Here is a 16,950-nt window from a genome sequence, read left to right as displayed (position 1 = left end):
TTGAGTCTTTTCAAGTTAATGAGACATAGAGAGATATATATATAGATAGATAGATATCTAGATAGAGATAGATAGATATATAGATAGATATATATATACAGAGAGAGAGAGGGGAGATAGATACAACCCCCTACTTTATCAATATACTCAAAGACAAAAAGCGTTTTTTAATTTTTTTAACACATCTCATAAATGTTAGAAGGATTTGACTTCTTCATGTATATAATGTAAGTAAAACAACTTATAATATAATCGAAAAATAAAAAAAAATGAAAATAACTAAAGTAATTGCTTTTGTGAAGTTTCTTTCTAGCCTATGATAAGTCTTATGTAAATATTGATAAAAGGCCTTATCTTTATTTTTGTTATTTTATATCCTAGGGTAGTGGCGTGCATATGATATTGCAAGGGGGTATTTCTTTTTTCAACTTGACACCATCCTTGACTTTTTTAGGTAGGTTTGAACTTTAGAGTTTGGACCACTGTAAACAACTCCCTAAGTCTGCCAAAGAGGTGACTACACCCCCCCTGCGCCACGCTTCTGGCCCTAGGCTTGAATAATTAAATATTTGATGTTTGCATTAAAATCTTGAAGATAAGGTATGTATAAATATGGAAGAAAAAAAATTAAATAGTAAGTTTACACTAAAATTATGAAGTTGATTATATTGTTTAGCTTTTTAAGCTTCTCAATTCTGCCATGCAAAGCACTTTTTGATCCTGTGACCAGGTAGTTTTAAAAGTTATTCTTGTAACCATATGAGTCCAGTATAGATTAGGTATACTTGATATATAGTCTGAAACGACCATGCTAATATTGCTTGATTCACTTCTACAAGAGATGCGATTGATAATGAAATATATTCCGTTATGAAGCAGCAGTAGTTACTAATTTATAAATGTTATGGTTCGGATAGATTTATAAGTTATAACTGTTAAAAGTATATATATTGATTATATTTATTAACTTATGCTGTAAGATTTGTTTTAGTTGAACTGAAAATTAGTTTCTTTTCCTAATTTGGTTACAGCAATGTCGTTGGCAAAACATCGCTTGAGCTTAGATATTCTATTACATTTTTAAGGTTGTTTTAAATGTTGATGCTCTAGGCTATGATTTTAAATTAATATTTTAACGTTTTTTTAAAAGCATAGGCGTGCAGAATGGGGATGTTAAAAATATCACACAACGCTTAAAGTGAAAAAAATGCCCACCCCAAAGCTCACTCAAACCCACCTCGTTGAGCATTGTTGTCTTCCTTGTTTTCTGTACAATTCTTATTGTTATACAAGGTGGGGCAAATAAGACCGGACAAATTCTAACTTCTAAACAAATAAACATAAAATCGTCAATTTTAAAGATTTTATTGAATTTTAAAAACTGGCAAGCAAAATAGGTATATAACTATTAGATTTTTCAATAAAATCGCCGCCAGCCTCAATCACCGCCTTCACCCGCCCCCTGAACCGCCCGCAGGCCCTGGTCTCCATGTCCCTGTCCAAGCTGGCGAATTTCTCCTTGATGGTGGCAATGAGGGAGGTCTTTAATGTAAAGGCACGTCTATTGGTGCATGCTTCAAAGTAGCCCCAGGCTTAAAAGTCCATTGAATTAAGATCGGGCTTCTGGGAGGCCCCATTTTCTTAGGATCGTAAGTAACCGCAGGATCCAAATTCACCTAACTTTAATGCTACCCTTTGACATGGAGGCTCTTATTTGGACCACAGTTGATCTGGAACGACGCTCTATACCTTTTTGGAAATGGCATGAAGATTCAGCTAGGGTTGTCAGCGCAATCCATAGTCTAAAATGAGTATTTAAGTTCCATATGGGTCTCTAACGTCGAGAACCGAGAAATTTTCACGATTTCACACAAATTTTGACATCTTAAAATCTGCCCCTTTCACTTTGCCGGAGTACTACAGCCAAGCCACTTTAGATAGAGATCTCTAGTCTTTTCTAGTGTCTTATTTATGTATCTACCAATATCCCCAGCAAGTTACATAACTCTACCTCATCTACAGATGGGCTGAGATCCGATTTAGTGGGCCCTAGTCGAGAATCCAGATTATTCTTCCGGCGCATTTCGAATCTGCCTTGTTGAACATAAGCGCGGCCAGCTCGGAGTACGAGCCCATCTTCGTCCAAAATTTGTTTTGTGCTAAAAGGTAATTACCTAAGCTTTTTATAGTGGGGTCAAACGTCCTGGTTGGTCAAGTAGTTTTGGCGCTATGGCCGTTTAAAGTTTGACCGGTCTTATTTGCCCCACCCTGTAAATAGGGAAAACCAAGTGCAATTTATGTTTTTAAGGGTGATTTGTATAATCCTAATTAAATTGTGGCTAATAAATAATTATTTGTATCCTATAAATAGAAACAGCAAAATACATTCATCGGAACAAACTTAACTGCAAAGTTGATAATTTAAATACATTTAGGATTAATAAGCCTCACGTGGAATCCTACTGGGAATCCTGGGACCTTCCTGGAAACTATGCAGCTAACCTGTCAGCTCTACCTATCTCTCCCATAGGATTGAATTGATGCATAATGCTAATAGATTTTTTAGAAATATTAAAATTATTAAACATTTGTTCGAACCCTTAATGGTCAGTGGGGGGGGGGTTCTATATATTTTATTTTCCATTATAAAAACCACATTAAATCTTAATATCTACTTGACATATTGAGATTTAAATTGTTTAATGAATTATTTTAAGTCAGATATTTCAGAAATTATAATACTTGTGTATGAACCAATTGACTTTACAGGATCTCTGAGTGGTGTTAATGTTGTCAATCTTGCTTTTGCTGATACACAGGAAAATAATTTTATCAAAAAATAATTCCAAAATCTCACAGACAGAGATCCTTTATTATAAGGATATTGGATGCTATGAAGCATGTAATCAGTGCAGGGGTTTTGATTCAGCATTGTTAATCAACTTGAAATTTACATAAGATTTAATTACAATTACAATTACAGAGAAGTGATTTTAAATAATTTTTCACTTACAATTTTGCAAAAATCTGCATTCCTCATTGGAATAAAAACCGCATAATTCAACTGTTTTTAAACTATTTTTGAATGGGGGGTCAAAAATATACTAGGACACCTATAGAATCAGACTGCAGAGCCCAAATTTGAATTAAGTCCCCAATAAACTTTTTTGGGGGGATTTAAAAATTAATTTTTACTGTTGCTCTGGTCATTTTTACCAGATCAAAGGGTCTTTTTTTACTTCGTGTAATATTGTAACTTAGTGAACAATTTTATATAATTCACTTTATACTGATACAATAAAAAAAACATTACTCTGTTCAATGGAAATAATTTTTTTTCTAAAACAATTAATTTCATTGAAAAATCTGACATAATACAATAAAAAACATAATGCTGAATTTAAACCAATTAGAAATTAGAATTTCCGAAAGAGTGTTTTCACAAAGTGACTTATTTCAAACGTAGTTAAATAATTTTATTTAATAAAAATGAAAAGAATGAAACCCCTACTCATAAAAGATACATACTTTTTAAAAAATTTTAAAAAATATGTTTGAATAATCTTATTTTATATCATATTTGTATATGTGACAAAAATAAATTTGTTGTATTGCATAAACATTTGTTGTCATCTTAATTTATTTAACCCTCTACAGCCACTTTTTATTTGTTTTAATGTATAATAAACATGAAACATTTTTATGTTAATTCATTGATATATTGTAAAGAATTAATTTTTAATTAGTATTGATAGATAAAATCAAAAGACCTAACCTTACTGTATACTAGCATACAATAATTACGAAGCAAGACACTCTAAAAGCTGAGTATTTTACCTACAAAGGGAAGAAACATCACAATTCAGTAAAAATTATTTAATCCATAGTAAAAAATAAACTTTAAAATCCTAATAAAAATTGATGTGGGCAATTGTTCTCATTTTTGGCTTTGCAGTATGATTCTACAGATGTCAAAGTATATTTTTAATATACCTTTTAAAAATAGTTTAAAAACAGTTTCATTTAATTATAAAGATTTTAAGGATCTCTGTTAATACATAATATGTTTTGATAAAATTAAAATTTTAATCTTTAGGTGGTGACTGAATGGGACTGCATGGCATCTCCTGATTGCATAACTTCAGGCATAATTTTGTAAAAGAATATTACAAATATTGAATAGTGCAAGATACTCTATTTCTAAGGTTTATCTGTCTTTCTAGGGTTGGACTTACCAAAGGACTACAAAATATTATGGTTTGATTTTCTTTTGTATATTCCCTTAACATTAAAAAAAATAGGCACTCAGACTGCTTCATGACTCATTTTAGTCGCTTTCATATTATGCTTCATTACTTATTTGGTTGGAATGTAATTATATTTTGCTATTTGAAGATTCTTAAAATAATATTTAACTTTTCGTCTCTTTAAAAAACAACATACTATATATTATTTAGTAACGTATCTAAATTTCAATTAAGGTATGTTCAAATTAACTTAATTCCCTCTTTTTTAAAACAATTTTTTCTACTTCTCATCATCTATTGTTTTCTCATTCTTAATAGTTAATAGTTATCCTTATTATAGTACAAATTAAATATAAGGATTTGAAATGAGTGACAGTGCTGCTTTGCATGAAGCTATAAAGGCAATTCATGCTGCTGGAGGTTTTGTTAAAATGGCTTTTGGTGGAGAGACCTACGGAAACCCTGGGGAAGGCCTAACAACAGGAATAATTGAAAATAATAATTTTTAAGCTAATACAGATTTATTAGAAATTTACAATATTCAAATCTTAGCACTACTCCACAGTTGTGTCACATCCAACTGTTAGCAAAATGAAAATTAGCAGTTTGACTTTAGAAATTATTTGTTTATATAGAAACTTATTAAATTGTTAAAGAACAATTACTGGTTTAGAAAGTCAGCTTAAATATGGCTCATGTGCGGCTACTAAGACCTAAAAAGTTCAAAGTATGAATAACATAAAAAAAAATTTTTAATATAATTAATTCAGATGATGTAAAACAACTGGTGGAAAGAATTTTTAGCCTTGTTGAAGAATACAATCTTGATGGAGTTGACATAACAACTATCAACTCTTGTAGTTCTAATACACCTTGTCCCTATACAGACAACCAAATTTATATGATTGAACGACTAAGAACTTTGATGCCATACAAAATTATCTCATATACCTTCCCCTCCTTTCCAAACAATCCTACATACTCCAAAGTAATTACTCAATCTATTGACAATCTGGATTATGTGTCTATTAGTCATGGTAATTTATTAAAAGTACTGGCTAGGAAATTACTTAGCTGCTTTTCTAGTTATGAGGATTGTTTTTGGGTTAGGATTAGCACCTATTTGCTGACCATGACTACTCTATAAATCATAGTGTCTGTCAGTCTTTCAGTAATACTCTAAATACAATTTTTTAAAAGTTATTATTAAATACAAACTTCTGAAATTTATATAAAGATTCATATGACCACTCATTTACTATGTCTGTCTGTCTGTTAAGTATCTTATTTCCTTTCATATTCCATTTAAGAGCTTGGCTATATGTGGATGTTGTCATCTTTTATTTCATCTTAGGAGAATTATCTGATGTACAAAGCTTGATTGATATGAAAGTTCCCAACTACAAGATAGTTTGGGGACATATTCTGACATGGAGCCATGGGCATGATTATGATGCCTGCAATTTAGAGTTCACAGTAGCTGCAGCAAGGTTTGTGAAAGCAAACAACTTGGGTGGAATGATGACTTGGTCTCTTAATTCTGATACATATCAGAGGAACAATGATGAGGAATGAACAACATTTAATTTTGATTCAAATTTTATAAAACTAAACTGGAAATTAGTTTTTTTTTGTTTTGAAAATATTTTTTGTCCAAATTTTATTAATATCATTTAATATGAAAATCGTATTTATGTTGTTTGAAATTATTTAGGCTGGAGCATGTACAGACTATCAGACAGGTCATCCAGATGCAGCCTTCATCAACTCTATTAGTTATATTCTTAATCATGATTGATTGGTCTTTTAGTGTTCCATGTTCAATTCTTAACTATGTATTTCAATAAGCTGAATCATATTTTGTATAAGCTAAACAAATAAAGAAACTATAATTCTATATCCTTGTAATTTTTGTTTTAATTGAATAGAGTTCTTTATACATATGATAAGGATGACAACATTGAATGATACAAACATTATCTCTCTTATTTCAAATTATCATTAATCTCGCTGTTTATTGTGGTAAATGTCACCATTATCTGTTTATTTAAAAAGGCTAGAAATAACTAAAGTTTAAATTTAAACTGCCGTTCAAAGTGTAATTATTCAACACAATATATGAGTGACTGCTTTAGGATGATGCATTCCCCCTACTCTTCCTATTAATATTATGTACCAGACATAGCAGCAAATAAATCATTTATATATTTTATTTCTTATGGTACTGTTTAACATGCCTAGGGTTGGACGTAGTACCTGATGTGATATCCTTAATTATTTGTTTATGAGATAAGATAATTTATATAAAAAAATGAATTAATAAACTAGGTAAGTTGTGTACAGTCTTTGAGATAATGAAGTTGATTTTATTTGTCAGCTTCATATCCTGTGTTATTTTGTCATGCAGTGGTTTATTTGACCCAGTAACTAGGTAATTAAACATAATAAATAAAGTAGTTCAAGATTTATTGACTTTGTAATTTTTTAAAATTATTCATCTGCATTTATTTATAACTTTATTCTAGCAACTTGCGTTTATTGGATACTAAAACAAAATAAATAAAAGTGAATAGTAATTAGTTTTGTTATATTTACAAACTCTGCAAATTTTAACAATTCTTGTAGCTCTTATTACAATAGATTATTTGCTTCTTTAATTCTAGGACTAATTTGGGTAAGTACTCTTTGAATGAAAATACTGTAATAGTTTTTTCAGCTTTCTACAGATATAAAATGTACAATTATAAGATTTAGCCTTCAGCATCTCTAGGCTAAAAAAACTGGTTTCAACTTATGAATGTACATTTTTATATTTGTAGAAAACTAAATCTAATATGATGCTTGCTAGACATAGTTATTTTGTATGGATGAGAACTGGTTCTAATCCACTAGATATCAATCGGTTTTGAATTAATACGAGAAATATTAATATTTATATCAGGATTGCTAAGCCACATGTAGAAACCTATTGGGAATCTTGGGATAGTCCTGGAAACTATGGAGCCAATCTTTCTGCTCTACCAGTCTCTCCAATAGGATTGTATTCATACACTATTCATTTTAATGAAAAATCATTTTGTTGATTTTGAAAATCTTTCATCCTTTAGAGATTTCAGAGTTTTAAATAATCATAAAATCTGAAAAGTATGAATAAATTGTTAATTCAGGATCTACAAGAGGTGTCAACATTGTCAACCTTGCTTTTGCTGATCCTAAGGAAATGATTGTTATTAATAATAAAAATACAAAAAACTTGAATAGCTTTGATTGCTAAAACATTATTATAATCTTTGTCATAATGTTTTTAAATTTCAAATTATCATGCAAATAATTAAGATCAAAATTGCATTAGCCTTTGGAAATGATACCATAAGGAGCTAATATTACAAATTGCATATGAATTTAGCAAATAAACTTTAGCAGACAAATTTTTAAAAATCATATGAAGATGTAGAAATTCTTCAATTGGAGTTGCATAATTTCCATTTTTCAGGTTTAATTCCATATATATCTTTACTTAGTAGTAATACTATCATTTGGATGAAGGTACTAACTGAATGGGAATGTGTTGCTTCATCAGATTGTATTACTTCAGGCATCTAGTTGTACTTTGTTGTAAAGATTTAACATCTATTTTTGTTGGAGATTTAAAAAACATTTTGATTTGTTGATAGTAATTTTACTTCAAAAGAAATTTCTTTGAAAGAAACATGTATTTAATGAATTTGATTATACTCTTTACATTTAGCATAATAGATACAAAACCATACAATGCACGTTAAAATGTTTGTCAATTTGAAAACTAGAGGAGATAAGCTTTCCATTGGTATGTCTAACATTTTTTTTTAGGATAACTATGGGCTGAGCAATAACAGTTTTAAAAAGCCTACCCAAACATTTTTTACCTTATTTTTAGAGAATTTTAGGCGAAAATGAAAAAAAAATATTTTGCGGATTTTCTCAAATAGCCCCCAAAATAAAATTTGATTTTTACTTTTTCCAGCATACCAAGACATGTGACTTTAAGGCTGTGCAATCCGCTTAAATGGGTATTTTCAAAAACCTGGAATTTTTTTAGCCTACCCGTGAACAAGTACAACTTTGTGACAAAACAGGATTTGTTATGAAGGACAGTGCTGCATTACATGAGGCTGTAAAGTTAATTCATGCTGCTGGTGGTTTTGTCAAAATGGCTTTTGGTGGTGAAAATTATGGTAATCCTGGAGATGGAGTGCACTCAGGAATTAATGATAAATATTTTTTCACCTAAGAGTACAATCCTATAATGGATTACCTAGCTGTACAGTATTTTGATTAACACAATTTAGATTTAAAGGTGAGACTGAAAGAAATCTGTTCAATTCCTAGACAAATATTTACTGCCTTTTTTGTACTGAAATTTTATGATTTAACTGTACACAAGAGGACACTCACAACTAAAACAAAATTGCATAAATATTTTAATTGACTTAAATCTTAGACACTCTTGAACAACTGGTGATGAGGATTGTCAGCCTGGTTGATGAATATAATCTTGATGGAGTTGATCTTACAACTGTCAGGGACTGTGGAAGTTGGATAGATTGCTCCTATGTTAACAAACAAATTTATCTTATTGAAAGATTTAGAACTTTGATGCCCAATAAAATTATATCTTACACATTCCCCTATGCCCCTTTGAGTCGTACATACTCTAAAGTAATCAGCGAGTCAATTGAGTACTTGGATTATGTTTCAATGAGTCAAGGTAAACTTAAGAAAAATTTGTAACATTTTATCCCTTACTTAATTATATAAAACAAGCAGCTACGCCCCTAGAGGCCTCTAGTGGCACTTTAAATGTTTGGTTTAAAAAAAAAATAATATATGTAACTTTTCTACGATACCTAATTAAGTTGCGTTCAAGTCTCTACAATACCCATCAATGTTGCGTTGAAGTCTCTGAGTAAAAAAAATGTGATGATGGTGGTGGTACCCTCCCCCAAAATAGTTATAAACCTTCCCGGGACCTATGAGAAGCTAAAATGTAAAGGAGAACCTGATTGGTTCAGCGGTTAGCGAGATATTTCAGTATGGACACATAGAAAAACACACATTCTGTTACTTTATAACTATGATTGATAAGATAACTTAGCAAAATATAAGTTTTAACAAAGTAACCATTTGTTTCATCATATGAACCAATGAATGGAAAATCATATCGCATGATTAGAGATATTCCAAACATCAGAGCTTAATCAATCATTATAAAATTATAAATAATTTTAGGTACACAAGATTATGTCGATGATTTGATTGAAATGGGTATTCCCAAGCATAAGATAGTCTGGGGTCAAATTCTTTACAGAGATTGTAGTATGCAGAAAACTATCACAGCAGCTGAAGCAGTAGCAGCTAACCAATATGGAGGCGTGATGACTTGGTCCATCAACTCTGATACATATCAGAGAAACAATGAACAGGAATGAACAACTATTTACTGTCAAACTCTAATATTAGAAAATTTGAATAAACTCCTTTTTTTCATTAAAATAAAACATTTGATGTAATTCAGTCTGTTGTTGTGATTTTACAAGCTATTTGACAGCTGAAAGACAAGGATTTTTATTTATAACATCTTTTCTCTGCAATTCACAAACTTTATCAACAGTAAAATGATAATTGTTCTGATTTGACCAGGCTGGGGCATGCACAGAGTTCCAAACAGGACATCCAGATGGTTCCTACATCAACACTGTCAGCTATATTCTTAATCATAATTAAGTTGTTCTAACTTGAAAGATTGTAAAATCTAATTTCCACCAAGCAATATGCTTCATTTATACTAAAATTCTTTATAAATTTGCAATAACAATTTGATTTTTCACTTTTTATCTCCAAACTAACTTTAACTTTTAAATAGATTATTTTGCAATAAATTCCATTAGAACAATAATAACATTCTCCTCTTTAATATAAAATTTTGAGATAAAAAACTTTAATTTCAAAATTTTTATATTGAAACTTAATAACAAATAAACTTTTAACAATAAAACTAAACAAGAAAATTTTTTTCTTACTAATTTTGGTTTGTTTTAATGATAAACTGAAAATTAGGTCAAAAGTTAGGACTAATCTCCCTCATATTAACAAGTTGGTTCAATGATTTTCCGCCCAATTGTTGATATATGTGACTATTTAAGTGGAACAATTTTTGGGATATTTTGGACACATCAAATATTAGCCAGTTTTTCTATAACTTTTAGTGGGATCCTTTGTGAGTAAAAACACCCAATGTTAGGTGACCATTAAACGATTAGAAAATTGCTTATACTTTTATAGCTAAACATCTAAATTGAAAATTTCTCATATTTAACCCTGCTGGGTGAACTATTCATAAATTTAAATTGTCATAACCAATGTTGTTTAAATGAGCATTACAAATATTGTTAAGGCAAATCTTGCAGAGCTAAAGAGATGTTTGATTTCTTTCTAAAGGGATTAGATTTTCTAAGTATTCTTAATCATATATCTTATATTGTTATTATTGTTTAAAAACTGGTCTAAAATACGCTAACTTTATCCTTAGATTTAATCATCCATTATGATGACCAAACGTGGAAAGAATTTTTTATACTTTTCGTTTATAAATGTTGCTCTTATTCTAAAGAAATGGCATTGTTGTAGGAATATTTGGGATGAAAAGGTACAATTCCCAATTATAGAATATCAGCCTTTTAAAAAAATAATAACTAATAAAATTTAGCCTAATACCAAAAAGTCCAAAACCCTTTTACTCTTTTGTTTATCACTTTTAACCAAGGGGAAATTTAGTAATGGTCTCATAATGATTGAAATGATAAAAGTACCTAACAGCTCCAGCTACTATTAGGATACCCTACTGTTTTATCATAGACTAGTGTTGTGTATAGATAAGCAAAGTGTTTGCCCTGTTCAATAAGAAATCAGAGACTATTTATCTGGAACAAATTGTTCCAAAAAATCCTTAAAAAAACCCTTAAACCATATCTAGACAAGTATGAAGATTTCAGAAAAGAGGAACTTAATTGTAACTACTTAAAATTAAATCTTATGACTTAATTTGTTAATATATAATTATATTATCAAGTTTTAAAAAGTACAATATCTACCAATAAAAGGTCTATAAATGATCCTTTTTTGCTTGATGTTGGGAAAATGTTTAGTAGGTGGTGGTGTTTTATTCAATGATTTTTAGGGGATTTTAAAAGTTAGTGTTTGTTAAAAACCACAAGAAAACTGTTGGAAGCTTTTATTTCATGGAGTAATATTCGACCTTTAGTCCTTGCAAGAAGGGAAAGGACATTGTGTTGTTTCTAGATTATTGATTCCAAAAGAATTAAGTTATACTTTTTTGCATTTGTTAAATTTTGAGGATATCGTTTAAATCTTGATTGGTTGTACAAATAAGTAGAGTCTAAAAAATAATGAAAGTAAAAAAATAGCACATTATAGAAACACCATTTTAATCGGTTGGTGAAATGGAAAGGTTTCAAGGATTTTTTTTTGGTTGTAAGGGGGAAAGAAAATGTTTGTTAGCACATTTTATAAACAGAGAGTTAGTTTTATTGGCGTAGCATCTCTAGAGGTAATATTTTACATTTTCATAAAAGTTTCTATTAAGCACAGAACCACCACCCCCCCCGGCCCCCCCCCCCATATTTTTTAAAGATGAGGGGAGTTTTTTTTACCTATGCCTAACTTTTACCTAATCTTACCTAAATAAATAAACAAAAAAATGAAAAAAATCCACTAATTATTTATTTTCAAGATAAAAGATAGGCGATGGTATTTTGTTCGACCAGACACTTTGAGAGAAAACAACGAAATGATCTTTTTTTAAACATATAAATCTTCTATACTACATAGATCTGTAAGTCTAATTTGCTACTCTATTTAGAATTATTTTATCCTTGTTTAACTGAGGGATTGTCTATCCTTCTGTACTAATGAAACCCAAAGATTTCACGATCAAGTTTTAGAGGGGCGACGGAATTATAACCACTGTCATTTTATTTCTAAGTTTAAAAATCAAAATAACATGAAACCTTTAATTTATTCATTTTTTATATGTAAGATAATCTTTATCAATGCAATTTTATAATGTGAATCATACCCTTCAATTATTTTAAACAAAATTATCCCTTTTGTAGATTAAAATTATTGGTGCAAAAGTTTATCCAACAAAATCAAGATTCAAAAACTTTTAATTCCTAAAGATGAAAATTTTTTCATAAAACTTTGGGAACCTGTATAAATTACAGTCCAATGTCCCCTTCCCCTCCATGATGTCAAATAAGCAACTAAGACCGATAGCAAAACGTTTAGTTGTAAAGTTGCTGGTTCGAATCTTATCCGTAATTAATCTTGATGTGGAACTATGGGAAAATAAGAAAGGGACGCCGCGTGCCAACATTTTAATTTTTAAATAGTTTTAAACTCAGGGGTCATATCACTTCCACAAAAACTACCAGAAACGCCACTATGACACTTAAACTCTAACAACAAATAATTGTACTTGTTCATAAATTTGTAAAAACACACACATCTCATTCGTTGGCTTTAAAATTGTAGAAACTTTTATTATATTTTGATTGGTTAGTACATACTTTAAGTGCCAAATCTTTTCACCAATGAAATTAATCTATTTTATTTATCATAATTAGGGGCGTACATGCATTTATAGTGCATTGTATATTGCATATTTTTAATCTACTGAAGGGATTAATTTGTTTATTATAATTAAGAGTGTACATAAGTTTATTGTCTATTCTCTTGTATTTTGAGAATTTTCACAATCTTTCGTCATCTGCCATTTTGATATTTTAGCGGTAGTGATAAGACATCTTAAAATTCCAGGGTCCTTCTTTTCTAGGGAATATTTTTAAAATACATTAAAAGGGGTCAATATTTCTCCAAATCATTCTTCCAAATATTCTCTAGGTAGATTCACTGCTTTACTCGAATTCATAAAATTATAAGTGTTTCTAAAGTGTTAAACTTTAAGGACTATTATTAAATATTGATTAGATTGTATAAAATTATTTGTTCACACTTTTCCGCCAATGAAATCTATAAAAGATATCTTTGTTTATCATTATTATCGTTTAAGATTCCTTAAATAATGTACCTTTTGAATTACTTTTTAACAATATAAAAGAAGAAAGATATATATTGCCCTGTATTATTATGTTCTAAAAAGACAGTGTGTATAATGTATAATGAGCTTATGTAATTACATTTCACACACAACAGATTAAATGGTTGTTTTCATATCATCTTTGGAACATTTTTATCTTGGTTGGTTACTCATTAAATCAAGAAGTTTTCTTAATGCAAATCAACATTAATTAAAAATGGAATACAAAATTCTTATCTAAAAAGGTTATTTCAATTTAAGTTTTGATAAAAAAAGGTAGAAACTATTTTTTCATGGAAGGGTGGAGGTTGCCTCTCCTAAAAAATATTTTGAAAACTTCCCTGGACCTGTGAGAAGCTTCAAAGTAAAGAAGAACCATATCGGTTCAGCAGTTAGCAAGTATGTTCGCTATATTTAGACACAACAGACATCCTGATACTTTTACATTATTTTCTAGCAAAATACCCTCTGTTATACAAATTAGTTTAAACTAGCGGCTACGCCCCTAGAAGCCTCTAGGGGCACTTAAGGTAGGAGGTGGAAAAGTCGACCTAATCCTATTTTAAGTTTGAGTTTTAAAAGAGTAAAAAAAAAATTAAGGGGGGAGGGGGTTGAACACACCCTCCCCCAAAAAAGTTTAAAACCTTCCAAGGACCTATAAGAAGCTTCACTGTAAAGGAGAACAATATCGGTTCAGCGGTTAGCGAGATCCTTTGGGACAAACAAAAATTCTTACTACTTTATATGATAGGATATTTAGTTTTAAATATTGGTCTGCAATTGTCATCGATAAAAATAGTTTTATTAACAACAAAATAGAGTCAACACATTTTTCATTAAGTTTTAAATCACTCGTCCTACTAGAAATAGATTATACTAACATAAATATTAAAATTCCCTAATTAGAATTCACTAATTATTGATTAAAGTAAACTGCTGTACATAATAAGGAAAAAACAAGGATAAAAACATTCACATTTGCGTAGGTCATAGATTTATTTAGAGGTAGACAAATTAACTTTTGTTCTATTTTTAAAACATCTTGAATTTATAATTGATTTGATTAATAATTAAATGCTTTTTCTGAGAAATTGTGATAACAAAATAGAAAAATTAAGTTTTAAGGCAATTAGATAATTCTTTCATACTTAAAAATGAATTGTCATAGCCTTACCTAAAGTAATAAACTTTAATTGTAGAAAAGCTTTCCTAATAAAAATGTATCATAAACAATGTTATATGATTAAAATGACTCATTTACACACAAATTAATGGGAGATTTTTCTGTTTCTAATAGCTTTTTAAGTGGTTTATCAAATGCAGATTAAATTTTATCTAGCAGAAGTTAATATATGTGTTTTTTTATGTTTTTATTTGTGTAACTGTAAATTATTATTGATTTACATCAGCGCAGCAACGCTATAATTGAGTTTGTCCAATTGTCTGACCGTTTGTTACCGCAAAACTAAAAGGGATGGGAAGTTGGACTATAAATTTCACTGTTCTCAAAAGTTCTATGACGACTTTTCTTATTCGTTGGCTCAAATTGGTAATTTTGATTGATTGGTTTTAAAACTAGTGATTGACACAATAATTTCATTGAATAAAAGGAATATTTTTGTTCTGTCTTCATTGGGGGTTTCTATCAAATCATCTTGACACTCAACTTTAAGAAAGTTTTTAAAGTTTTGGTATGGTTCTTTTTTTATTTTAGCGATTTATCTTAGGATGGTGGCGGTACCCTCTTCCAAAATAGTTATAAACCTTTCCAGTACCTATGAGAAGCTGCAATGTAGAGAAGAACCATATCGGTTTAGCGGTTACAGAGATCCTTCGGTACAGACAGACTACTGTTGCTACACTACTTAAACAAATAATCGCTGTTTGAACATATACAATACATATCTATTTTAACTTAAAATTTCTAATTGAGACCAACATAAAAACTAAATAAAAAGCACTTAATGTTTAATTCTAAACATAAAAGCTTTTATATTGCCTTAAAACTAATTATCTACATGAAATAGATTTCTTTATTTTAACATGAACAATAATATCCAAAAAGAGCGAAAGCAACATAATTCTAAGATAAAATGGGAAGGGAGAGGACATTGGACTGTAAATTATACTGGTACCCAAAGTTTAATAAAAAACATTATCTAAATAGGTTTGAAATCTTTAGGTATTAATGTTAAATGTTGATTGGTTGGTTTATATAAGCAGTTTAAACCGTTTCTTTCAATGAATTATGTACAGAAAGGGTTATAATGTTTATCATCAATGTGAGATTACACCAATTCAATCTTTTTTTAAATGCATATACAGAGTTGTACTTTGTAAACCAAAATCCTCATAAAAACTGACATACGGTCCTATCATAGTTATAAAGTAGCTTCGCTACTAATAATGTAATGGTCATAAAGTATTTTTATGGGTAATATAATTTAAAAGAATAAAGCTTTGTAACTAAGAAATTAAATGGGGTTAATTCAATAATGTTGATGGCTTCGGATAATTAAGGATGGCACACCTTTGGATCATTCTAAGAATAAATTATTAAATCTGAAATTCAAAGCTGGATCATCTAATTAATTCATTTTTTTCTATATTTGGATATTACGATTAAATAATAAGCTATCAGTTTTTAAGTTTTTGATTAAAAAAATGACCAAAAACAAAGGTTTTAAAATAAAATGGCGAAGGACGAAAAGACATATTTTTAGCCCTGAGTTCAAACCCTGCGAAGCCTATTCTGTCGAACCTTTACTGATCTAACCTTTAACTAAGGATAAAAATACATGTAAAAATGTTATTTATGATTTTACTTCTAATGACGAATCTGGCAAAAAATAAATATAGAATTATAGAATATGTGGATAATGTAAAAGATTCTCGAATACACTGATAAAATTTCTAAATTATCTAATTTCCCCATCCCTTTCTTTCCTACTGGAGGAACCTTACTGACCAATAGATACGGGCCATTGTAGCAACCTAAATTGACGACAAAATAACCCCTGTCATAATATCCACGTATTCTATTATATCCATTGTCCTAAATGATCTAAACTGTCCCAAAACTTCCTAAGAAAATAATTACGTGCATGTATTTGGTCATAAAGACTCGTGTGCCCTTAATTAAGTTATAAATGGTTTACAGCTATTATACAAGTATTAAAAATAATCATTATCAAGACAAAATGTATTGTTGGATGCGTATAAATGGTTTACAGCTATTATACAGGTATTAAAAATACTAAGGATACTAATTTACACTATTCGTAAAAGAGAATAAATTGTCTTGAGTAAAAAAATAAACAGGACACACGTTATTTTTTGTAAAGTTTTCAAACAATGATTTTCTTTAAGCTCTTTAAAGTGCTTATGAAGAGAGGAGAAAAATTTTAAAACTTTTGGCTGTAGAATCCCGAATGACGTCATATTAGAATAATAGAATATAATAAATCAAATCAATTGGGATTTTATAAATGTCAAAAAGTATACTGGCGGCCACAGGACTCCATAAAAAAGTTTGCAAATACTATA

General features: G+C 29.6%; 4 protein-coding genes across 4 annotated transcripts in view; all 4 read left to right on the top strand.

The window, feature by feature from the left end:
- The first annotated feature begins 639 nt into the window (after positions 1-639).
- Positions 640-4,795, top strand: LOC145329130 (uncharacterized). Its single transcript, XM_080173179.1, has 5 exons — positions 640-730; positions 2,436-2,533; positions 2,773-2,820; positions 4,098-4,145; positions 4,605-4,795. The coding sequence occupies exons 1-5, from the start codon at positions 654-656 to the stop codon at positions 4,754-4,756; spliced, it is 423 nt and encodes a 140-aa protein (XP_080029305.1). The 5' UTR covers positions 640-653; the 3' UTR covers positions 4,757-4,795.
- The window catches only part of LOC145329128 (uncharacterized), a 532,399-nt gene continuing 516,265 nt past the window's right edge, over positions 817-16,950 (top strand). The window contains exon 1 of the mRNA XM_080173177.1: positions 817-842. The gene's annotated coding sequence lies outside the window, so the exon portion shown is untranslated. The remainder of the gene's footprint in view (positions 843-16,950) is intronic.
- LOC145327931 (uncharacterized) lies at positions 4,995-6,144 on the top strand. Its single transcript, XM_080171459.1, has 2 exons — positions 4,995-5,284; positions 5,602-6,144. Exons 1-2 carry the CDS (start codon positions 5,149-5,151, stop codon positions 5,820-5,822), a joined length of 357 nt encoding a protein of 118 aa, XP_080027585.1. The 5' UTR covers positions 4,995-5,148; the 3' UTR covers positions 5,823-6,144.
- On the top strand, positions 6,555-10,077 carry LOC145329118 (uncharacterized). Its single transcript, XM_080173162.1, has 8 exons — positions 6,555-6,678; positions 7,189-7,286; positions 7,418-7,465; positions 7,795-7,842; positions 8,363-8,488; positions 8,728-8,994; positions 9,516-9,710; positions 9,928-10,077. The coding sequence occupies exons 1-8, from the start codon at positions 6,602-6,604 to the stop codon at positions 10,008-10,010; spliced, it is 942 nt and encodes a 313-aa protein (XP_080029288.1). The 5' UTR covers positions 6,555-6,601; the 3' UTR covers positions 10,011-10,077.

Source organism: Acartia tonsa, chromosome 9 (assembly GCF_053477335.1).
Source record: "Acartia tonsa isolate MP-2025a chromosome 9, ASM5347733v1, whole genome shotgun sequence".
Lineage (NCBI taxonomy): Eukaryota > Metazoa > Arthropoda > Copepoda > Calanoida > Acartiidae > Acartia > Acartia tonsa.
Note: the sequence above shows the minus strand (reverse complement) of the source record. Positions and strands in the feature narration are given on the sequence as shown.